Raw genomic sequence first — 25782 nt, 5'->3', positions numbered from 1 at the left:
TTATCTCCATTTCATATGAAAAAGTGAGGCAAGTAATGTGATCAAAGACACACAGCTACTAAACGCCAGCCAAAAATCAGATCTGCTTTAGACAATCAAAAAAAATCTCTTGAGAAACACTGAGAAAAATGCTTACACTTTAATAAGGGAAAATAGTTCAGGATACAAAATTGTATATTCAGCTTGATCTCAATGATCCCAACTATGCATTTGTTGAAGATTAAAAGGAAACAAAAGAAACCAATGTTTATGTGTGATGAATCTATAAATGTTTTTTATAATTTTATATATTCTAAGTTGTCAATAATGAACTAATATTTTTACAATCAGCAAAAGACAGAAAATCAAACAAAAAAATAAAATAGTTTAAGAAACAATTTGGCTCATTCTGCAGTAGAGTTGTACCTTCTTTGCTCACTAATGACACCTTGAATTATACTCCACTATTTTAATATAATTAGTACTAGGCTAGATTATAGCATTTAAACCCCAAAATAATCAGATTACATATACATATAGAATAAATATACAATTTCTAGGTCATCTAAAGCAACTGAGAAAATTTTACTTTGGATTACATAAACTTAAGAAGCAAACATCAAGAACAAATAATATAAACCGTATGTTAAACAGATATCTAATTAGCCACTTAATTTTAAATAGATATTTACCTTAAGCAGTTCAAGACCTGCCCTGATGGCCTGATCAGTTGGAACACCCTCATCTTCATCATCTGCTGTTCCATCTATTGATTTGTTCACTTGCTTAATAAGAGCACTAAAAGGAAAAAAAAATAAGTCATTTTTTTAAATGTTACTAGCCATGTCTAAGAAAAACAATCCTAAGTGTTATAGATATATGTAAATACATATATATACATGCCTGAGCCAAATACAAATTTGAGATAGCTGTTTAAGACTATTACAAAACAACTACAATAAAATATTTTCAGATGGTTCCTTTCAAAAAGTTCTTTTTCCTTGCCCATTCAAATGAGGTCAAATGTTATTCAATTTGCTCTTTATTAATGCTATCAATATCTTTATTATTGTCTTTTCCGTGGAAGGTCTGAGCCCAAACACATAAATGATAAATTATTTTTAATTATCTAAAACTGATTACTCCAGCAAGTAGAACAATATGCATTGAAATAAAAAAAGATAAAGGACATTAAACACTTTCAAACCATTTACCACATATCACTGTGTGTGAGGCACAGTTGTCAGAGTCAGAAACATACCTAGGCCTCCTCCTAAAAGTATAAAAATACCTAGGTAACACACAGATAATTAGAACATTAGAAAAGGATCCATAATAGATCAAAAGGAAACATGATGTTTTCAAGCTTTCTTCTAAATAACAACAAGCTTTATTTTATTTATTTATTTACTTACTTACTTATTTGATGAAGTCTCACTTTGTCACCCAGGCTGGAGTGCAATGGCGTGATCTTGGCTTACTGCAACCTCCGCCTCCTGGGTTCAAACGATTCTCTTGCCTCAGCCCCCCAAGTAGTTGGGATTACAGAAGCACACCATCACATCCAGCTGATTTTTCTATTTTTAGCAGAGACGGAGTTTCACCATGTTGGCCAGGCTGGTCTTGAACTCCTTACCTGAAGTTATCTGCCCACCCGGGCCTCCCAAAGTGCTGGGATTACAGGTGTGAGCCACTGCGCCCACCCAACCTTATGTTATTTTAAAATAAACATCTATACACAGGCACAGAGGCTCACTCCAGTAAACCCAGCCACTTAGGAGACTGAAACAGGAGGATCACATGAGGCCGGGAGTTCAATACCAGTCTGAGCAACATAACAAGACCCTGTCTCTACATAAAATTTAAAAAATTAGTTTGACATGGTGGTGCACGCCTGTTGTCCCAGCTATTTGGGAGGATCACTAGAGCCCAGGACTTTCAGGTTACATTGAGCTATGATGCACCACTGCACTCCAGCCTGGGTGACAGAGTGAGACCCCATCTCTAAAAAAACATAAACATTTGTAATGCATTGACAATTATCTAAAACAATCATTTACACTGATGGGTATGTATTTATTCTTTTTATTAAAAAAAAAATCACAAATACAAGAAAATTCAATTATTCAATGTTCCTTAAAATGTTTAGTAAATATATGTTTCTACAAAATTATTATATATTGAAATTTAAGGTCAAGTTAGGAGTCAAATATTTCTGTCCCCATTACAGGATCCCCTTAAATCGATTATCTCTTTAACAGTTGGTATTTCTGAGGGTGTTTTGTCTTCTTCTGTTCATTTTCCCTAATCAACTTATTCTCTTATCTCCAACTATCTGAAATACAAATCTTCAATCTGAATTCTCTTTCCATATTTTCAGTAGCCCCAAGATTTTTTAACCTAGACATACTGCAGGAATGAAATCTATCATATTTCCAAAAGTAAAATCATTGTCTTCCGTGACTCAGAGTATGAAGCTCTCAGTCCAGTGAAGAAAGTAAAAATAAGTAAACAAACACATTAAAAAGATCAGAGAACAAAAGGAACTACTACAAAAAAGGCCACGACAAGAAGTGAAGTTCTTTAGCCAGGGTAACTAGGAAAGGGATTTCTGAGGAAGGACAAATGAACTACTAATAGCCGGTCATATAAAAATTTATGGGAAAGCACCTACCTGAAAGATCAAAGAAAATCAACTGAACTATTGTTAAGATACTAATAACTCAGTGGGGCAAAACAAACAAAACACTCAAAAATCAGTAGCACTTTTCTGTATCAGCAAAAGCTACCTAAAGAATAGAAGAAACCTATTCACAATAACAAGTCAAAATATATAAAATAACTAAAAAGTTTTAATGTACAGAATCTGTATGTCATTTGATATGGGAAAAGATTCCACAGACGCATACTAAGAATGCGTCTCATATGGAAGAAAATAAATAAATTAGTGCTTGGGAACAGCCAATAAATTTTAGGGGAGGAGGGATGAAAGAACTTTCTCTATTGTATCATAACCTTAGCAGACAAAAGAACCAAAGAGAATCCAATAAGGATTCAAACCATATAAGAATTTATGCTGTAATAAAGGAACACCTCAAATAAAATGAGAATCAATTTTTAGTAAATGGAGTTGATACAACTGCCTATCATGTGCCTTTAAAACAGACTGGGAAAAGGCTAGGCACAGTAGCTCATGATTATAATCCCAGCACTTTGAGAGGCCAAGGAAAGCAGATCAGTTGAGGCCAGGAGTTCAAGACAAGCCTGGGCAACATGGCGAAACCCCATTTCTACTAAAAATAGAAAAATAAGCTGGGTGTGCTGGCACATGCCTGTAATCCCAGTTACTTGTGAGGCTGAGGTAGGAGAATCGCTTGATCCCAGGAGGCGGAGACTACAGTGAGCTAAAATAAAACCACTGCACTCCAGCCTGGGCAACAGAATGATACCTACTCAAAAAAGACTAGGTCTCTGTGTCCACCTTACACTAAATTCCAGGCTAATTACAGATTTAAATGTAAAAAAACAGAGCTATTAATATGATATCAAAGACTGAAATAAACCACAAAGGAAATGACTGGCATTTAATCATATGATTTAATATTTATTAATTGCAAACAGATTTAAAAGGTGATTAAACTGGGTGAAAAGCCTTATTTTATAAAGCATTCTTATAATCAATAAGAAAAAGACAATTTCACTAAGTCCCTATGGAAAAATAAAAGGCATTCCCCAAAGGGATAAAATTAGCCAAGACATAAAGGAAGAAAAAAAAAAGTTCAACCTTATTAATAAATGCTCAACTTTTCTATCTGAAACACACAAAAAAAAATGTTTAAAGGATACATCATTCATTCACCTATAAAATGACAAAGAATGAAAAGATCAACAGCCACTGTTGGGAACAGTCAGGTGAAATGGACATGCATTGACTATTAGAGGGGACTAAAAGTAGAATCTTTCCATACAGTGTGGTGGTTAACCATAGGTTCTAGAGACAGATTTCCTAGGTTTAAATACTGTTCTCCACACTCCAGCAGAGGGAAAGTTACCCACCCTATATGCAATTTACTGCTCCTTATCTGTAAAATGGGAATAATAATAGTTCCTATCTCATGAAGGTAACAAAGTAGTTAAAACATTAATTCTTAGAATCACACCAGGCACATTACAAAGCACTAACTGCTACCTGTCCTTATTATGCTTTGACATATCTTCTAGATCACTATGACATCCTGATTCCTAAAGCCAAGATCTATTCTTGGTTTTCATTCTCTCTGTCCACAGTATACCTAACTTGTGAAAACCCCTCCATCTTAACTCAAAACACTACAATAACCTGGTCTTCTTACGTTTCTGTAATTGCTCTACTATAAAAAAAAAAAATTTTTCCAAAGTTCTGTCCATGATCTTTTTACTTCTACACAATCTGAGCAAATTAATGCATTCTCACAGTTTCTCATCAAACTTGATATGCCTTAATTAAAAAAAAAAAAACTGTCATGTCCAAGTAGGAAGTACATCCTTTCTCACCTCCTTCAAAACCACCTCCTTTCATTCTTTTTAAGGTATTACTATTCTCCACATCATATGGACTTGAATCCTGTATTTCTGGTTCTTCCTTACCTTTATTCCCCATATCCAGTAAGCTGGCAATTTTTCTAGGTTGTTATTTTAAAACTTCCCTCAAATATGTCATTTCCTTTCCATTCCACTACTATCCATAGACAATTAAAACATCTTTGCATCTATGTCTTCTACTTCCCTCCTCCTACCCATCATCTCAACCCTCCACAGTTCTCAACAGATAAAGTAAAAGAAGGCTCAATGTTAAAGGCTTTCACAATCTGCTCCCAATCTGCTTTTTAAGGTTGGGACACTACAAATGCCATACTACAGTATAAATAGATGGCAATCATTTTTTAAATAGCCTTCTTTACTATCAAGTTAGCTTAATTTACATTAACTTTAATGGCAAGAATCTCCCACTTCTGTAAAAACAAAATCTTACCGATTCTCCCCTCTTAGGTAAAATATTACCCGTTAGAGATTTCCTGTTTCAATCCTCTGAACTCTATTTGCAATAATCTTACTAAAGTACAATATAATCTCCTGATTTAAAATCTTTATTCTACTACTAGACAAAAGGTAGAACAGCAGACTATGCTTTGTCAATACCTAAACAGTAGTGCCTTGAACAGAGAAGGCACAGGATTACTTAGTGGACTAATAAATTTGGGTTGGATTCAGTCTCCCTTTTACAAATCCAGAGCCTTCTAGTTTTTGTCTTGCTTTTTAAACCTCAGAATTACCTCTTCAAATGAAAACTGATGCAAGAGGAGTCCAAAGTGACTAACAGGTAAACAAAGTGGGGTCTCTCTATTTGTAAGGGGCCAATGACCAAAAGTTATGCCCAAAGCCCTCTCCAACAAAACATTCCCAAAAGGGCTTCATTGAGTACAAGATGAAAAATCATTAGTATTATTTATTTTAGCTTCTAATATATACCTCTCAAAGAACACTACTGATGACTAACTAGTAAATCAGCATGCCTTATCTGTATTGTGTAAGTACTTTACTTTTTCAACCAGTGGAAAACATTTCACGGAAAAAGCCTCTTCCCACATTTCACAAAAGGGAATGTAGAGATAAAATGAAGTAAGTTTCCAACTTGTGTCACAAGTAGAATCAAAGTTGAAACTTTAAATGAGGGTTGTGTGAGAAAACAATATTTCAGTTCTCAAATGTCTGTGAAAATGCATCACTTGTTCCTTTGCAACAGATCCACCTGGTTTCCCAAGGGTACAAATAAAATTTATTTATATCATAATACCTAACCTATGCAAGCTAATAAAAAAGTGTCTGGTGTACTGGTAACAGTTAAAATTAGGCTTAGATTGACAATTTCTCACACAATTTGAAACAATCCTTTAAATTAAGATATATAACAAGAAAAACAACAAATACACAGATACAGATGAGTGTGTATAGTGTGTGTGTGTGTGTATACAAATACAGATATATACAGAGTATATACAGAGGAGTATACAATACACACAGATGTGTAGCTAGTTCGGTGCCTTGTATATAGCAGGTACTCAACAGTGACTGACTTCCTGAATGCATGAATGAATGAATAGTAATGAGAACTTAGTATCTTATATACAAATACCTGATAGATTCAGTATCTATGTGCACAGGTGCTATCCTCTCCAAGAGAAACTTGATCATTTCCAGGAAAGGATTTGTAGGCTGTTTGGGATTGCCCAACTTCTTAGTTATTTCACGCTGTAACACAGATATTTTTCAGTATTACAAAATTACATTTAAATAAATCATTATGTTAAAGTATTAAGAACCAACAATAATTAAAACCATGTAGTTTAATTGCTGGAATAAACAAATCAGTAAGAACTGAACAAATCCAGAAAAATAAGACTTAATTAAGGATTTAGAATATGAAAAAGGTAGAATTTCAAGTAATCAGGGGAAAGGTAGACTAGTCAATACATTGTATTGAAATAATTGGATAGACATTTGGAACAAAAACAAAGCTAGGTCCCTGTCTCATATCTTACATCAAAAATATTCCAAAAGGATAAAAATACGAAAAAAGCAAAACCAAGAGTCACTGGATGCATAAACTTGAGCAAGCAAAATTATCAGAGGAGCTTGTTACAACTACAGATTCCTGGATTTAACGCTGAAGATTCTCATTTAGTTGATATAGGATAGTGTCAAGAATCACCTTCCTCTAAAAAAGCATTTAAGAAGGTACATAGGTAACAGATTAAGAGAATCACTGACAACAGTAAATATTTTCACTGACTTGTAACAGAATAGGATTTCATAAGCAAGACAGCAAAGCCAAACACCATGAGGAGAATACTGATTTACCTAGATAAAATAAACTATGGCATGTAAATTAGTTCAACCATTGTGGAAGACAGTGTGGCGATTCCTCAAGGCCTTAGAAATAGAAATTCCATTTGACCCAGCAATCCCATTACTGGGTATATATCCAAAAGACTATAAATCGTTCTACTATAAGGACACATGTACACGAATGTTCACTGCAGCACTGTTTACAATAGCAAAGACCTGGAATCAACCCAAATGCCCATTGATAATAGACTGGACTGGAAAAATGTGGCACATATACACCATGGAATATTATGCAGCAATCAGAAATGATGAGTTCGTGTCGTTTGTAGGGACATGGATGAATCTGGAGAACGTCATCCTCAGCAAACTGACACAAGAACAGAAAATGAAACACCGCATATTCTCACTCATAGGTGGGTGATGAAAAATGAGAACACATGGACACAGAAAGGGGAGTACTAAACACTGGGGTCTATTGGGGGGAAAAGGGGAGGGCCAGTGGGAGGGGGAGGTGGGGAGGGATAGCCTGGGGAGAAATGCCAAATGTGGGTGAAGGGGAGAAGGAAAGAAAAGCACACTGCCATGTGTGTTCCTACGCAACTGTCTTACATGCTCTGCTCATGTACCCCAAAACCTAAAATCCAATAAAAAATTTAAAAAAAAAAAAAAAAAAGAACATAAAAAAACAAAATAAAAGGGTAAACTAAAACTGACAGAAAATTACCTGCAACAAACAATGCCATATGATAAACTCACAAATCAGTAAGATGAAGACAAATACCATTTCTATAAAAATAGGCAAAGATTATAAACACAGCTTACAAAAGAAATATGAATGGCCAATAATCCCAAGGAGAAAAAATGGTCAGATGACTAGTGACTAACAAATGTAAATATTATCAAAATAATTGCATTTTTGTTTGTTTTTACTTGGGTTTTGTTTCCAGCAATAATACTAATCAATATTGTTATGTGTGAGAAAATGGTCACTCTCAATACTGGTAATTAACATAAAATTAATTCAGTTCTGGAAAGCAATTTGCCAATGCACATTAAAAGCTTTAAAAACAAGCTGTTCGCCCATGCAATTGTATTTCTTGGAATTTATCCTAAAGAAAGAATCAAGACTGTCTAAAAATATTAATCATATCTTTCTTCATAGTAATCAAAAACTATGAAAAAATCTAAACATGTAACATAGTGCACTACTCAATGAATTATCATACATGTAGTCAATGGTATGCTATGGAGCTATTAAATATAATACTATAAAAGACTAATGAAAAAGTAAAATGTAGAAAACTGTATGTATAATATAATCTCATTTCAGAAGGACATATACAATATTAATAGTAATTGTCTCTACAGAGAAATCATAGTTTATCTGCATTGTTAAGACACATTTTCCAAATTTTATACAATGAGTATAAATTACTTTTATAAAAGAAGGAGACAATAAAGAAGGTTTGGGGACTTTTTCAAACATTAGCTCTTTTCTCTCCTTACCACACAACCTTCAGCCTGCTTGCAGGAGCATGTTGGACTAACAAGTACTTCTAACTGCTTTCTTATTTTCTCATCATCTTCTAACACCTGCGTGAATTTCTTCATGAAATCCTGAGCCTTACCAGGATCAGGCAAATTTCCTTAAAATAAATTAAAATTCAATTAAAGTTGATTTTTTTTTATTTTTAAAATAATAACACATCAATATTTTTCATTCCTTTTATTGCTTTAAAATCCTTACCTACAAATTCAGTTTAGTTTAACAAAATAAATTGTGAAACACCTTCAATAATCAATTTTCACAAATAAAAATATATTTTCTAGAAGTATAAAAAAGGATCATTGTGAAGGGACATATATGCAAGGAAAAGGTAAAATAGCTACTTCTAAATAATCTCTTGTAATATTTAAAGACATCAAATGTCAACCTGAATAATGCCAATTTTATTACTGCCCCCTTGAGCATGTTGCATACATTGTTCTCTTACAACTTAAGCAACAGATTAATCACTAAGTTTTACCTTTAAGAAACTATTTTCCTGTATTTCCCTGTTTCTTTTCTTTTCTTTTTTCTTTTCTTTTGAGACGGAGTTTTGCTCTTGTTACCCAGGCTGGAGTGCAATGGCGCAACCTCAGCTCACCGCAACCTCCGCCTCCTGGGTTCAGGCAATTCTCCTGCCTCAGCCTCCTGAGTAGCTGGGATTACAGGCACGCGCCACCATGCCCAGCTAATTTTTTGTATTTTTAGTAGAGACGGGGTTTCACCATGTTGAACAGGATGGTCTCAATCTCTCGACCTCGTGATCCACCCGCCTGGGCCTCCCAAAGTGCTGGGATTACAGGCTTGAGCCACCGCTCCCGGCCTCCCTGTTTATTGTTAAAGCAACCTAGACAGTTTACATATACATGCATGCTATCTAGCACTAACATACACTGAGCAACCTATTCCAGGCATTACTGCTGAATAAGTCATTACTGCATGAGAAAGGATGAGAATCAAAATGATTTTCATACTATTTGTAGAATCAAAAATTATTTTCATACTATTCTGCTTAATGTGCCTAGGTATGAAAATACTTATGAAGGATAATAAAAATGTTGACTCTGGTATTTTTCTGGCTTCTTAACTACTGTAGAGAACCAGACTATATATATCATCTCTAATAACAGAAATTGTAAAACAGAACCTTGGCATTTTGGAAGGCTGAGCAGGTGGATCACAAGGTCAGGAGTTCAAAAACAGCTTGGCCAAGATGGTGAAAGCCTCGTCTTTACTAAAAATACAAAAATTAGCCAGGCGTGGTGGCAGGCGCCTGTAATCCCAATACTTGGGAGGCTGAGACAGAGAATTGCTTGAACCCAGGAGGTGAAGGCTACAGTGAGCTGAGATTGTGCCACTGCATTCCAGCCTGAGCAACAGAGCGAGACTCCATCTCAAAAAAAAAAAAAAATCAGAACTTTGGACTATCAAAATAGTTGTAGACATTCAAACGAACCCCAACATATGAATATAGTAAATGTAGTCTTCAAGTTCACATACAATCCTGAAATCCCATTTTATGTCTTGGTGAGATACTTGAATGACTTAATGTAGTTAAGAATCTAATAATATATTCATCCTCTTAAATGCTTCTAGATGACCTTTTCATGTTTCTATAATAGAAAAAATCTGCTGCAAAGAAGGAGAACCACATTATACTACAACGGATAAACATGATCACTTATAGAAGATAAATGAAATGTTTATATAAGTTTACATGAGCACCTGAGGGCAAGCTGGAAAACTGCTAGTGCAGCATTCGCAATCTGTGTTCCAAAGATCACTAGCAGTTCAGTGGAGTTTAACAGTGCTCAGGAAAAGGTATTTTTTTCAAGTAATTTTGGAAAATGCTATTTTACAGCCCTTCATAATGGATGGGCATCATAATAAAGGCTACAATAAGGCCTATTATTTCAGAAAACAAAAGCAAAAGTAGGGAGGGAAAAGAAGGGAGAAAGAAAACTCCTTTAATTTAGCATTCTATAAAAATTTATGACGATGAAACTCTTTTTTCTCATAACACTATTAACACCTGCAGGATACTAGCATTCATTGAAGCTGCATCTGGGAAATAATGGACTTACTGAAAGAAAATTGATAGAAAATAAAATAGAACTTAGGGAATTATCTCTTATAGGAGACGGTATCTACAGCCAATCTACTGAAGAGATGGTTATAAAAAGGCAATAGGCCAGGCACAGTGGCTCACACCTGTAATCCCAGCACCTGAGGCCAGCAGTTCAGCATTAGCCTGGACATTATAGCAATACATAGTCTCTAAAATATATATATATTTTTTTTAATTAGCCAGTTGTGGTAATATGTGCATGTAGTCCCAATTACTCAGGAGGCTGAGGCGGGAAGATGGCTTAGGCCCAGGAAGTCAAGATAGCAGTGAGCTATGATTGTGCCACTGCACTCCAGCCCTGGGCAAAAGAGTGAGATCCCATCTCTAAAACTCAAATTATTTTTTTTTTTAAAAAAAGGAATAGTACAAAACAACTTGCTGTAGCAAGTTATCTAGGGACTGGAATAGTTTTCCCAGGACAGAAAGACATTTTGGTCTTAAAGTTCTACTCATTCTAAAACTTCCGTTACTTAATCCAAAACCCAGTGTGAGTATGTTTACTGTTATCTTCAGTGTCTTAACATTACTTTCACATACATCATGGAATATTTAGCGTCTCAGATCCATCTTAACATCTCTTCATTATCACCAAGTGGAAGCTCAGTAGAAGCATTCCTCCAGGTGTTCCTGATTATCCCTCTATCCATATGCTATATACGGTGACCTCTGAGATGGGAGGAAAAGTAAATACCTGCAAAAATAGCAACTATTCCCTACTTTTCCACTGAACAAAGGAGACGTTCCACATAATCCTTTCGCATTTACTGTTAAATGAAATACCATTTTGCTAATATCACCTAAAGCAAAAAAAGCAAATTAATATTTTTTCAAAGAACCTGTTATGTATGTAGTTATTAGAACTCCATCTTTAATGTGGATAACTAGTTATTAGGTACATTCTTTGTATTTTGGCTTGGAGTGAATTAGCTTCAGTTAGAGTCACATTAGAGCAAGCAACACTAAACACTGATTCAGTTTTTACAGTAAGCTTACATGATTGAAATAAACTCTTAAAAACAAATTTATGTACTAATCCTTTCTCCAGCTCTAGCTCATGTAAGACACTAAAGAAAATTCAAAATTCCTATGTCATCATAGTCTTTAACAAAACTGCATGAAACACTTTAAATTATAAAAAATGTTTCAATTAAAACATATTTTATACAGATTTTAAAATAACTTACTTGTAATAACCATCACTTTTGAAAATATGGCCTTGACACTGGCATCTGTCTGTAAATCACACACAAAAAAATGCAAAATTAGAATTCCCTGACAAAAAACTTCATCACACTCGGCAAAAAATTAGACAAACATAACCCACTAAATGCTCCAAACCCATGCTCTTACCATTACTGTCTCCTTCTTTATCTATTTTTTTTAAACTTTAGATAAACCAGATAAGAGGTGGAAGCAAACTCCTGCTCCACTTTTATCACTGCTTATCTTACCCTGGTTTGTTAGCCTCCAAAAAGAAATCAGATGGCTGCACTGCATTTTGTAACAGGTAGATATTTTGGGGCTTTTTTTTTTTTTTTTTTTTTTTTGGAGCTAAAAGAACAGGGAAAACTCCTACAATGTTTAGATCCGAGAATTATAAAGCATAGTCTTGAAGCTTATGGGGAAGACACTGGAGAGACACAATTAACGTGACTGACATGTATAAAAGATGTTTCTAAGAGTTAGTTATGGATTGCAATCAGGGAAGTGTTATTTCACTGAATTAATATACTCATTACATTATACTGCATGTAATACATTCATGTACTACTGCATGTAAAGTCATACACATAAAAGACATTTCTTAGAGTGCTAATTATTCAATGTATCAGAGTAGTGTTATTCTAAACAAGAAAAACAAAAAACGTCATTGAGTAAGTTTATTTAAAGTACTGAGCTGAATAAACATTGAACTTAAAGGAAATCAAATAAATAAATAAACATACTATCCCTATTGAAAATGAGCTTACTAAGAGGTAAAGCATAATAAAGTTCAAGAATTCCCAAATATTTGGAATTTAAAGCATTGAACAGCTGTCTAGAAACATGTAAGATTGCTATAGTTGCTGTCTTATTTGGGGGTAATGAAGTGGTGCTTGGCTAACTTTCTGCATTCTGTTACTTTTTCAAACCTGTCACACGTGAATGAGAACTCCATCTTCAATGTGGATAACTAGGTAATTATTTCAACACAGGCAAAAAGAAAATTCCACTGTAGTAGAAAACTAAACATTCTAGTTGAACTGAGACTGTATTTAGTGATTTCATGTAGGATTCAGCAGGAAAGTCATAAGACCCTTCCCAGTTTTTAACAACAGTCAAAATGAAGAAGCTCCGACTAAATGCATACATTTTAGAGGAACAGTGAGAATCAAAAACAAGGTTATATTTGAGTTCAATCTCACACATCATGCTTGTTCAACATATGATTTATACACTTAACATACTACCTGGATGCTATTATGATTTTGATAATGCCTAAAATTATAAATAATTTTATATACAAGTAAGAATGCCTTATATTTTTAATTAACACTCTTACACATTTGGCCAGAAAAAGGTAAATATATAGAGCTCTAAGTAGCAAAGAGAGGCACTTTATCCAGAGATTAACTAAAGCATACTAGCTTACTGCATTATAATACCAACTGAAACATGCTTTCTGACTAAATCATACTAATGTAACAGGCTTTAAGAGAAAGAAAACAGCATTATCACTATATTAGTTTTAAGTCATTTATTTTAAAGGAAAACATATTCTGACAGATTCAATATACTCAATAATCACAAAAAAAATGTTCAGTAAAGGTTCAATAAAACACAAAGAGGTCACTGTTAGCGTATAAAACAAAAATGCTACTCAAAAGTAAGCTTCAATTAGGCAAACAAGTGGTACAAAATGGGTTATTACTAGTGGCCTGAAGGTTTAAAAAAAACAGTGAAAGGGTCACTATAAACCACTCAAACAAATGGTGTGAGTTTACTCATTTGTAGAGCAACTGGTGAATTTATGCCAAGGGAAAAAGTGAAAATTTTCTCCCCTTAGATGAAACAACACTGGTCCTCTGACCTATGAAGTATATGTGTGGAAGGGAGATTGAGAAAGAGCACTAGAAACTGAAAAAGAAAAAAGAATAATACTACTGTTTTCCCTGAGGGCAATTTAAAATGACCAGGAACACTGCTTTTTAGATGAATATTCCTTTTACACATGTCTACATACAGGATTTCAGTGGGAAAAAAAAAAAAAAAATCCTAGAATCGTTCTAAATGTTCAAAAATAAAATTACATCCACTGGATGAATACCACCATTAAATTATAAATACCAGGTAGTACATTAAAATCTCCATAAATACTAATTTTAAGTAAAAATATCAAGATACCTAACTAAAATTACATAATTATTGAAACTTTCTAAAACCACAAGCATATACAAAAAAGTAGGGAACATCTTAGAGTGACAACATAATTTCATTCTATTTTCTATGCTTTCAATAAGGTTGAGTTATTGTTTACGTCTTTAAAGCTATCAAAAAACTAATTTTGAGTACATAAAAGCACTCTTTTTCATGGTGGGTATTACCTTTGCAGATAAAAACATTTCTCATTTTCTATGTAATAAGTGTCTTAAAAATTGAGTTTTCTAAGCAAGGAACCCTAAGTTCTACAGTCAGAACTTTAGCAAACAGAACGAATTGTTTCACACGTAGCAGCAATGCTAAATAGTAATTAAAATACGTATGCTTTAAAAAACATTGAAGGAAAAAATTCTTACTTTAGGTTGCTTAATTAAGTCAAGCAAATCCTTTACTTGATGTCGGAGCAGATTTTGACATTTCCACATTTCATTCAATGCCCTGAAAAACACATACATACACATTTAAATAACAAAACAGAATAAAAATCTTTCTAGAATATTACAACTATATAATTTTTTAAGGTTCAAATTATAAAAGGGGATGACAGAGATGAGGTAAAATTCACAGGACTAAGCAACTGATAATGTGTAGAGGAAAAGAATGGAATCGAATACAACACAGCAGAATCAAAAGAAATAATCAGTGGTTGTATTAGGGTAGGAATTACCCGGAGAAATCAGAAATTTTAGAAATAAAGGAATTAACTGACAGAGTAAGGTGCAGCGGCCAGGAGAAAATGGAATCAAAGTCATAAAAAGAATTAGTTATGAGAGAATGGAAATACATATTACACAAATCTTATTTAAATTTTAAACAGTCTGCAGTTATTTATAAGTGAATATTATTATTATATGTCAAAAACTCTGATGTCCTCTTAATAGTTGTATTGTTCTCAGGCAGAAATTTAAATTAAAAAAAATTATACAGGTGCTTAAGAAATTATATGAAGAATATTATTATATATAGAATAATTAATGTTATTGAAATACTTGATTACAGATTAGAACCACACATTTAAAATTTTTTAAGAAAATTTCCAAAAACAAGGACTACTTTTCATCAGTTTGTTTTCAATTATTCTACACTTCCATTAACCTCCATTACCACATATATGAAGCACTGCCCAAAAGCAGTAATACAGATGCATATAAAAAATTCTTTCCCTTTTAATAAACCAAGAACACTGTTTGATATTTTAATTCTCCCCCTTAACAGTATGTTTAAAAAAAAATACCTTTGGACTTTTTTAAAGAAGACAAACTAGACAAATTTTTAAATTTAGGACACTTGAATTCTTTTACAGTAGTCTCATCAAAATGGCAAAAGCAATACTATTAGGACATTTTCATCTTAGAAGTTATATTTAAAATAGCTATACTTTATTAATTTCAAGTTACTAAGTTCTATAAATTTTCATAAGTACAGTTTAAGAACAATTGAAAGCAACATGATCATATTCCAAAGAACTAAAAATCTAACAAGAGTTTTATGATTAAAATAATTGTCAAAGAAATGGAGTAGTCATTTGTAAAATTACTTCTGAACTCCAAAGTCAATGTATTTTCTCTCTCCTATACACTTAATCATTATAACTTCTGAAAGGCTTAGATTTTGAAGCTTGCTTTCACTTAAAGAGGAAATTACTTTACCTATTACAATTAGTTATTCATTAAAGATGAATTTTCAAGCTATTTTAAAGCCCCTTATAAACTATTATGGCTATAGCTTAAATCAAAAAGTGATCATCTCTAAGAATTTGTATTGTAACATGTTTACAGAAACCGTCCTTTTAAGTATTTTAATAAAATTCTATTAACCAGCGGGGCAATCTGTCCCTGTATATTGCCTTTCTAAATAATTCTTTAAATGAGGGGAAGAAGTTATACTAGGAGAAGCAACATTGCAATAGGAAGAAAAAATCTCTATTTCATCTTAGTCTGAATTGCAGTTCTGTTCTTAAGTAAATGTAAAAACTCTAGTTATAGCCTGGATATTCTTATATTTGTTATCTGACATTTTAAATAGACAATTAGTTCCCTGAATTCTCCTTGTTACCAAACCACAAGTTTGCAGCAACTCAAAGAAAAAGAAAGCTACCACCAGAGGTTTCAGTCAGTGGTCTGTCCAAATGTTGAGGAGGACCTGTCCTCCAATCTTTTGCTCCCAGCTGGGCAAATCACCCGTCAGACTCAGAAGTACAAACCTATCTAGATGCAAATTTGTTTAATAAAAGAGATCACAACAAAACCGTCACTAATAGAAGTTCTCAGGAACTTGTAAGAGGTAGAACTATATACACACTGCTGTCAGAAGTACTCAAGACTGCCTCTGTTCTTTTTTCAATAATCAAGATATTTCATTAACTTAGGACCTTAACCAAATACAGATTCAAATAAAAAAGTCTGAAGTCTAAGAAATACTTTGTCTTCCCCAAAGAAAAGTAGTCAGAGAATAAAATATTCAGCTCTTTCAACAATAAGAGACAATCCTTACCAAACAAGTTCTCACCTAAAAATAGACAAGCAGCTATTTTTAAGTCCTTCTCAAACTAAGTCAAAGTCATATATTGAAATGACCTCAGGGCTAGAATGTAATTAAATTAAAACAGGTGTTACAATACAGAGTGGGGGGGAGTACGGTGAAATCAGAACTTTAATGGACCATAAACGTATAAAAGATCAATATTATCCTTTTTCAGGAAAATTAAAGATAAGAAAATTTGATACTCAGAAGATCAACAAAATCTAATAGTCTGATAATATACAGGAGGATGCAGAAATTCATAAACCACTGGTAGGTGTATAAACTAGTATAATCATGTTGGAAAACAATTTGACACTAGTTACACATTGATGAAAAGGCCTATAGTCAGAAACTCCACTTCTAGCTATACACTAGTGAATGTGAACCTTGGTTGCCCATTAAAATCTCCTGAAAGGCTTTTCTAAAGAGCTCAATTCCCAGACTACACTCCAGACAAATTAAGTAAGTATCGCTGAAGGAGGAACTTAGTTGTCAATTGTTTAAACCTCCCAGGGTGATTCCAATAAGTAGCTAAATTTGAGAATCACTCATAATCATACCTTAGGAAACACTTGCATGTGCATATTAAATTGAAAAGATGAATGATGTACAGCTATGTATAATATTATGGATGAGTCTTGGATACAGAATAGAAAAACAGACATACAAAACTATATATACAATTGTCTCACCTTACCATAAAGTTCAAAAACAAGCAAAAATATGTTACTGAGGAATACACACACATATACACATAGATATGTTTAAAAAATTTTTTTTAAAAGGAAACAAGAAACAAGGGTAGAGGTTACCCCTGGGAGGAAGATGTATGGGAGAAAAGTTTACACAGTGGGTAAGAGATTCATAGATATTTTTACTTTATTATTAAACTTCATAACATACGTATCTGTTTTTTTAATTATTACATAATAAAAATGTAATGGGTTTTGGAGAGAACAACCACAGATAAACATCAAGTACCAAAATACTAGTTAAGTTGGTCAGCTAATTATAAATGTTGGGTAAAGTGAAAATCATCTAAAAAGTGATAAACGAATACCTTAAATGTTTTATAATCATTCACCAACGATTTTTGTAGAATCAAAGGCTTTCCTTTTGAGTACTGGTCCAGATTGGAATTTACTTTCAACTTTTCAATAGCATTATTTTTCAATATATCTCTTGCAAATAGCACTGTCTCACTTTTGAATTCAATCAAATATACTTATCACTTAAGTGATGAGTGATATCTGACATGCTTAGTTTTATAACAGCTATTTAAAATTTTTATTTTTATTTACTGTTATTTATCTTGTTTTCTATTTTGTTTCTGGTATTAAAGTTTTCATTAATTATTTTTTGTTCTTCCGTGTTTGGAAACTATACACTTTAACTGCTTTTAGAGGTGATCGTTAAATGCACTTATAATTATTCAATAATCACTATCACTAATATGATAAAAGAACCTTGGAACAACACCTGCATACTCATTACTTACCCAGCACCTTATACACTGTTATGCAATAGGACCCACGTATAGTCAAAATTTTTCACAAAAGTATCAACCAATCAGAACCGTGGGCAGTGGAAGAAGGTCCTGGAGACATTCCAGCCCTGCCCAGGCATGGTAGGGACATAGGAAGGAGGGTTCCAGGGACACTCAGGAAACCTCATATAATAAATACTGCAGTGGTATATGGTACTGGCTAACTACTTGCCTACATGCTACCTACTTTTTAATCCACACTCCACCCCTTGCAAATAAAACTGTATTATTACTGTTTTTAGAGTCCTTGATTATTTACATTTATAGAAGTGTTTCAAATTCTTGCATCTTATTACTTCTTTATAGATTAATTTCCTTTTTTGCCAAAAAAAAAAAAAGAGAAATTTATTCTTTAGTAATATTTTCAAGCAGGACTGACAAATTCTTCATTTTTGCTTAAAAGTGTCACTTCACTTTTACTCTTGAATGATAGTTGGGCTGAATAGAGAAGTCGAGATTTACTATGATATCCAATAGGTTGTTTCAATAGGATATAAATAACGTATTTCATCCAATTTAAGAAGCCATCAGTTGAATTTGCCATGAGGAAAAGAGCCACCAATTAGGCTATGACAAACTGAGAATTTTAGGATGTATTCCGATTACAGAGAAAAGTTTACAAGTAATAAAATTAAATATAAGAGTAATGTATTTTACTATGTGTAGTGGAAAAAGAACAAGTTTTGGAACCAAGCAGGACTGAGTACAAATCCTGGCTCCCTCTTACTCCTTGTGTGATTCTGTGAAACTTAGCATCTGTGTGATTCATTTCATCATGCATATAACAGGAAAAATATCACTTAAACCAGGGTTAGCAAGGTTTTCCTAGAAAAGGCCCGACAGTAAATATTTTAAGCTTTGTGGGCAATCAGTTCTCTTTTTCAACATATTTTTCCACTGTAGCACAAAAGCAACTATATATGACACAAATTCCAGTGCCTGAAATACAGCAGGCAGGAAAAAAAAAAATATGTATTTTTCCCTTCTATATAACCTTTTCCTCAATATTTCTGTATAAAACATAAAAAGAAAATACCATTATTTCCATGGAAGAAATGAAGTCGAAAGTCTCATTAAGCAGTGGTACAAATGAAAATTACATATAGCCCCTTAGATCTCTCCAATTTCTCAACATTTAATCCCCAATAGTTGTAAACTACATTTGCTGGAATACTAAGGGTCTACATTTCCTAAAACCTAAAGCAAATCTCTAAGACCTCAATTTCCTAACCCTTAACATGATTCAATTAGACTAGCAATATCTTTTCCATGTCTAAAATGCCAATGCCACTTTACCTAAACACCCAAAAGAACTTTTTGAATGAAATGTGGCAGAAAAAACATATTTGTGCTTACTCTTATGTCAAACTGTAATACTGCTGCTCAGGTTATGCAGCACAAAATTTGGAGCCTACTGCTCTGCACCATAACACAAATCAGTACACCAAGTGAGAACAAAAAGGTAGTATTTTCATAACACGAATGCTTCTAATGCCTTAAGGAAAGCAAACAAACAATAGGTACACCAAAATTTCTTGAGACACCAACAATATGAATAGAAAATTGAAATCCTAAAAGATTTCATGTCAGTCAGCTCTATTTTTTAATTGCTTACAATGGCTTAATCTCATGTTTAAAGAGGTACTTTCTGAAAAAATAGCCAAGTACTATATTATAACATGACGCTTTAAACAATATTTACACTACACAGTTTACATTTTAAAACCAGGTGTCGTGGTTTTTTCCCATAAAATCCAATATATTGCAAAAAATGAAAAAAACAGAGTTTGATATTTGAAACATACTTCACAGCATTTAAATCCAGTGTGGCATACAAGTAATATAAGCACTTCATCCGTTCTGTAGTTTCTAAATTGTGAGGAACCATGTATTGAGCAAAGATCCGTTCAACAAGTAATCTACAAAAAAAGCAGAGAAGGCATTGTATTGTTCTTTTTATAATTTTCTAAATCTGCATATAAAATTCTAAAATTATGTAAAGAACATATATTAAAGAAGTTCCTGCTGCTATGGGTGGAAATGAGATTTCCAAATCAAAATCTTCTATCTGTAGAAAGAAAGGGACCAAAACAAGACTTAGCAGGATGTACTGAAAACAGCCCTACACCGACAGCTAAGACAACTATCAGCTTCAGGATATTGGGCACATTATATATCAGGGATTTTTCTTTAATTTGAACCTTAAAAAATTATATAGTTGCAATATAATACAGAATTTAAAAATACACCAGGTCCTTTAAAATGCCAAGCTCTAAATTCCTAAGTCAAAACTAAAGAAACTTTTAAGATTCTTTTGCATTTTCAGGGGCATAATCATGAAAACAGACCTGGTTAAAAGTACTAAAAAAAAGTCCCACCAAAGCATAACATGTATCTTTATGCACTGATATCATACCCTCAAAAAGTATAAAAGCTTCAATTTTATAAAAACAACTATGAAGTTTCATAGATAATGTTAAAGTAAGATACTCAGTTTTTAGTATCTATGCCTCTTAAAATTATAGTATGACCTGCATAACCTCAGAAATCGTTTCAGACTATGACCAGGATTTAGAGCTCTAATAACTAATAAATGACTGCAGTCCATACAAGATCCAATCTTAGCCTGGAGTGGAAAAATTATTATGATTATATTCAGATAATGGGTTTTTATATAAATTTATAAAATGTTTTTTAGCTTTCATTTGAAATTGTTTTTAAATGTCTACAATACAACATGTTTTTAAAGTTTTATTTGAAAAAAACTAATGAAGTCTTTGTAACACAATTACCTATAAACTAAAATTGTAACTATACACATTCCTACTTTTAGATATTACTGTTCAAATACAGTGTATAAAAATGAACGTAAAACCTATGCCGATCCCTAAAGTTATATGTACGTTACTGCTTCATTTATGGCGTTGGTGGGAATGAGCCCAGTCACTCACTGCCATTAATTACCTAGCACTAGAAACTGAGGAAAGAGTGTAAGATCGTAAAGAAAATAGTTGGCATTAATTAAGTTATAAACATTCAAAGTCACCAAATATTTATGGTATCCTTAACTTACCGATCATCAATACTATTTTGATAATATATATGTAGCAATTTGTCTTTGATCCACGCTATCTGTTTTGCAGCATCTTTTCCAGCTGCTGACTGTAAAGCATATTTCTTATAAATCTGGGCAAGTCCCATCATGGCTTCTTTGCGTACTCTCCACTTAAAAACAAAATTAGTTTTATTTATAATGTAAAAATACTTCTATTATATAAATTAAGGAAAATTCTAGTTTCCTAGTTTTATGTCTTCCTTCCCTTTATACATTTTATTCAAGTCTCCGATACTGAATATCAATTTATAATTACTATATTTATTTTTTAAAAGCACAAAACTATCACATACATATTTCTACTATGTAAAGTACGGGAGACAAATCAACATGTATAAAGAACTTTAATGCTTTAATGTCTTAAACCTATCACCTATGCCTGAAAACAAAAGCTAATCACACTCTACATATTGTTACTTAAAATTGGTGAGGAAAAACAAGCTAAACTTTTTCTTCATGCATTTTTAGAGACAGGGTCTCTGTTGCCCAGGTTGGAGTGAAGTGCTACAATCACAGCTCACCGAAGCCTCGAACTCCTGGACTCAAGCAATCCTTCCACCTCAGCCTCCCAGGTATCTGGGACTACAAGCATATAATGCCACACCTAGCTAATTTTTTATTTTTGTAGAAACAGGGTCTCACTGTGTTGTCCAGACTGGTCTTGAACTCCTGGCCTCAAGCGATCCTCCCACCTCAGCCTCCTAACGTGCTGGGATTACAGGTATGAGTCACTGCAGCCACCGCAAGCAACCAAACATTAAAAGGCAAAGACAGAATTAAAAGGATAAACTGTGACCCATTCCTCATAAATTTCTTCTCAATTGTGGTCTATATTGAACATACTTATACTATTACAAATAATAATAGTAATGAAGATGTATTAAAGGTATATATTTGGCTTTATCAAATGCTGAATGTAAAGATACTTATCAGTGGATCATTTGGTCAACTCTGGGAAATGAGTTGAAGTATAAGTGAAATGTATTCAACTTTTTTAAAACAAGTATATATTTGTTACAGTGTATCTGACACTAATTATCTTCAAATAAGTTCATTCTTTAATTTTACCTAAACAGCACTGTAATCAAAAGGAAGTTGGTAATGTTGAAAATATCAAGAACTTGCAGAGATTATTAATTTTTTCCTTTGTGGTCCTCTTCTCTTTGCTATGGTCTCTCATTCATAGCAACAAATTATTCCCTTGATTTTTCTTTCACTTAATTACAGTATATTAAGAATAGTTCTTATTTCATGTATCCACCATCTACATATTGAAATAAAAGACTTCTAAAAGTCTCATAAGATTTCAGGCCGATTTGTGGTGGCTCATGTCTGTAATCCTAACACTTTGAGAGGCCAAGGTGGGTGGGAGGAGGGGAAGGGGCGGAGGGGAGGGGAGGAAAGGGAGGGGAGGGGAGGTGAGGAAAGGGAGGGGAGGGGAGGGGAGGGGAGGGGAGGGGAGGGGAGGGGAGGGGAGGGGAGGGGAGGGGAGGGGAGGGGAGGGGAGGGGAGGGGAGGGGAGGGGAGGGAGGAAGGAAAACAAATGGCCAGGCATGGTGGGATGCATCTGTAGTCCCACCTACTCAGGAGGCTGAAGTGGGAGAACTGCTGGAGCCCACGTCAAGGCTGTAATGAGCTGTGATGGCACCACTGCACTCCAGCCTGGCTGACAAGAGATACAAAGTTTATATAAACAAATTTAAATCTTATTTTTTTAATAAATTTTTAATAAATAAGATTTAAATTTGTTTATATAAACTTTCTATCTCTAACTCCCTATGTTGTATCAAACTTTTAATTCTTCTTCAAACGGAATTTAAAGATACATCATATTCTAATATTGTCAAGAACATGTATATAGTCAATTATTTTTCAGTGCTCAATTTTTATATGAATGAACCAAGCAACCACACAATGAATATAACATGATGAATAAAAATATACGTTATGATCCCAACAATATACAAAAACAGTTCTAATTCTAAGTCTAGCTGAGAAAAGGTTATTTGGAAGGCTATTATCCTATGAACAATGCAAATATCCTTCCCTCTTCATGACTTTTGGCCCTTTTCACTGATTAATACCACAATGAAATATTCAGTAAAGATAAGTCTATATTTATCAGTTAAAATAAATTGTTCTGGAGACCTATAGATTTGAAGAAGGGAAAACCATGTGCTTCTGGCCCATTTATCCTCCATCCACAACCAGCATTATCAAGGACAGTATTAACAAGGGAGATGGCACAGTCAACCTGTTACAATGTTTTAAATAATTTACCTAGTCAAAGCTATTCCAACAATCAATAGGCAAGGCCTCTCACTTTCTTTGCTAATTAGAGCTTAAATAAGTTAAAGGCTCTAATCCTATTTAGGCATAAAATTACTCTTATGCCTAAATGAGGCTTAGATGCCATTATGGCAATCAGGAGGGGAACGGAATGAACATTTACTAAAGTATTTCCTGAGCACCTAATATATTCCATGCAATATGAAACAAAAACATAAGACGACACAGTCCTCTCTCCAGAAGTTTATTGATAAATGAGTGGAGCTAGTGGGTGCTCATTCAAAAAAGCTGGATTGAAGTAACAGAAAATAGGCTAGAAGCATGGTACTCTACTGAGTTTAGCTTTGCTAAGTTGAAAACATCTTTCATTTTCTATTCCATGTTAATAATAATACAACCAGTTAGACAACTACCAATTCATACTCATATAACAACAGCCCTGAAAGGAGAAAGAAAAAACAGTCAACAACATAAGAGAAGTTGTGTCTCAGGCCTTTACAAAAGTCCGTTATCAATACTGGTATACAGGCTAAATATCTGACTACCATTAAGAGCTGTATTATGTTAGGATTGAAACAAATATCTTAATAAAGAAAAACTGATACAATTTAACAAAAAGTAAAACCTCATAAAGTTAATTTTAAATATTAAAATGCCTCCCCCCCAAAAAAGGCTAATTATATTTAAATCTCAATATTTTCAAATACTGTTAAACTTCAAGTATTAAAAATGAAAACTTATTAATAATTACTTATTCGTACTTACCCGTTTGTCTAATGTTCTCTCTCTCACAAAATTAAGTAAGTGATCATTGACCAGAAGAATATCCTTTTTAGCAGCTGTAACTATTGACACAATAACATCATGTCTAATAGCTTCCTCAGGGTCATGTGACCTCACTTTAAGATACTCTGAAAGATAAGATTTTATTTTATTACAATGGAAACTTTAACAACCAAAATGTATTTAAAAGACTGCATGACACTTCTGAAAACAAGCCTTAGCAAAACAGTACCTAAGGAAAAGTATCAAGAAAATTAAGAGCCAGGAAAGAAAGAGAAGGAAGAAAGAATGAAGATTAGTTCTTCAGTCAAAACACAGTGGTGACATCTAATTGAGTAGTAAGAGCCTCCTCCCCACTTGGTAGATTTGGAACTTTAAAGATTTCACTAACCTGGCCGGGAACGGTGGCTCTCACCTGTAATCCCAGCACTTTGGGAGGCAGAGTGGGGAGGATCACCTGAAGTCAGGAGTTCATGACCTGCCTGGCCAACAAGGCAAAACTCCATCTCTACTAAAAATACAAAAATTAGCTGGGCATGGTGGCAGGTGCCTGTAATCCTCCCAGCTACTTGGGAGGCTGAGGCAGGACAATCGCTTGAACCCAGGAGGCAGAGCTTGCAGTGAGCCAAGACTGCTCCACTGCACTCCAACCTGGGCAACAAGAATGAAACTATGTCTCAAAAAAAAAAAAAGAATTCACCAACCTCATTAATTAAACAAAAGATATAAATGAACTGAGGGATGTATCAACATTGACTTTTATTTTTCCATTTAAATGATACAATATTCAAGCCAAGTGTGCTACTGGGAAAAGAATATTCAAGTTTCTATACCTTGAGGGCAACCCAGATTAAGGTTACTGAAAGAATAAAATTGAGACACTAGCTGCCAAGAAATAGGACACTAAGATCATAAGGCAGTTCCACTTAACTGAATCAAGAGAAAGCAAAGAGCAGAGAGAAAAAAATGAAAAAGATATAACAATAATGAATGATTGAAGGAAGTTGTTAAAACCAAAAACATGGAGTTTTTCACATGGTACTGAGTGAAAGGAGAGACATTAACTTCAGTAATGTTATCTTAAGCTTAAGGAAGAGGAACCACAACTGAGCATAATGCATAAATTTAACAAATAAAATATTATTCATCTTTTATTATGGGACCAGTAAGATAAAATTTGGTTGTTTGAATATGCATTAACAAAAATAGTCATGCCTATCTATATAAACACTGCTTATAACTGGAGTAGATTTATTTTCTCTATAAATTAACAGCTTAACAGATAATTACAAAGAAATACCATAAAACTACTGCCCAGGTCTTAACCCCTTCAATTTGAGCATTCTCTATTGTCTTTTTTTTTTTTTTTTTTTTTTGAGATGGAGTTTCGCTCTTGTTACCAGGCTGGAGTGCAATGGCATGATCTCGGCTCACTGCAACCTCCGCCTCCTGGGTTCAGGCAATTCTCCTGCCTCAGCCTCCCGAGCAGCTGGGATTACAGGCATGTGCCACTGTGCCCAGCTAATTTTTTGTATTTTTAGTAGAGACAGGGTTTCACCATGTTGACC

The 25782-nt window shown here is 33.7% G+C and overlaps 1 protein-coding gene across 15 annotated transcripts in view; it reads right to left on the bottom strand.

Annotated features, from left to right (window-relative positions):
* Nucleotides 1-25782, bottom strand: part of PDS5B (PDS5 cohesin associated factor B) — a 200013-nt gene that overhangs the window by 66998 nt on the left and 107233 nt on the right. For all 15 annotated transcript variants that reach the window (XM_078375264.1, XM_078375272.1, XM_078375269.1 and 12 more), the window contains 8 exons: nucleotides 24197-24342; nucleotides 21101-21252; nucleotides 19833-19946; nucleotides 14315-14396; nucleotides 11723-11771; nucleotides 8371-8510; nucleotides 6152-6267; nucleotides 672-777 (listed from right to left, as the gene is read on the bottom strand). In XM_078375264.1, the coding sequence (XP_078231390.1) occupies nucleotides 672-777; nucleotides 6152-6267; nucleotides 8371-8510; nucleotides 11723-11771; nucleotides 14315-14396; nucleotides 19833-19946; nucleotides 21101-21252; nucleotides 24197-24342 (905 nt within the window). The remainder of the gene's footprint in view (nucleotides 1-671; nucleotides 778-6151; nucleotides 6268-8370; nucleotides 8511-11722; nucleotides 11772-14314; nucleotides 14397-19832; nucleotides 19947-21100; nucleotides 21253-24196; nucleotides 24343-25782) is intronic.

This window comes from Callithrix jacchus, chromosome 5 (assembly GCF_049354715.1).
Source record: "Callithrix jacchus isolate 240 chromosome 5, calJac240_pri, whole genome shotgun sequence".
Lineage (NCBI taxonomy): Eukaryota > Metazoa > Chordata > Mammalia > Primates > Cebidae > Callithrix > Callithrix jacchus.
Note: the sequence above shows the minus strand (reverse complement) of the source record. Positions and strands in the feature narration are given on the sequence as shown.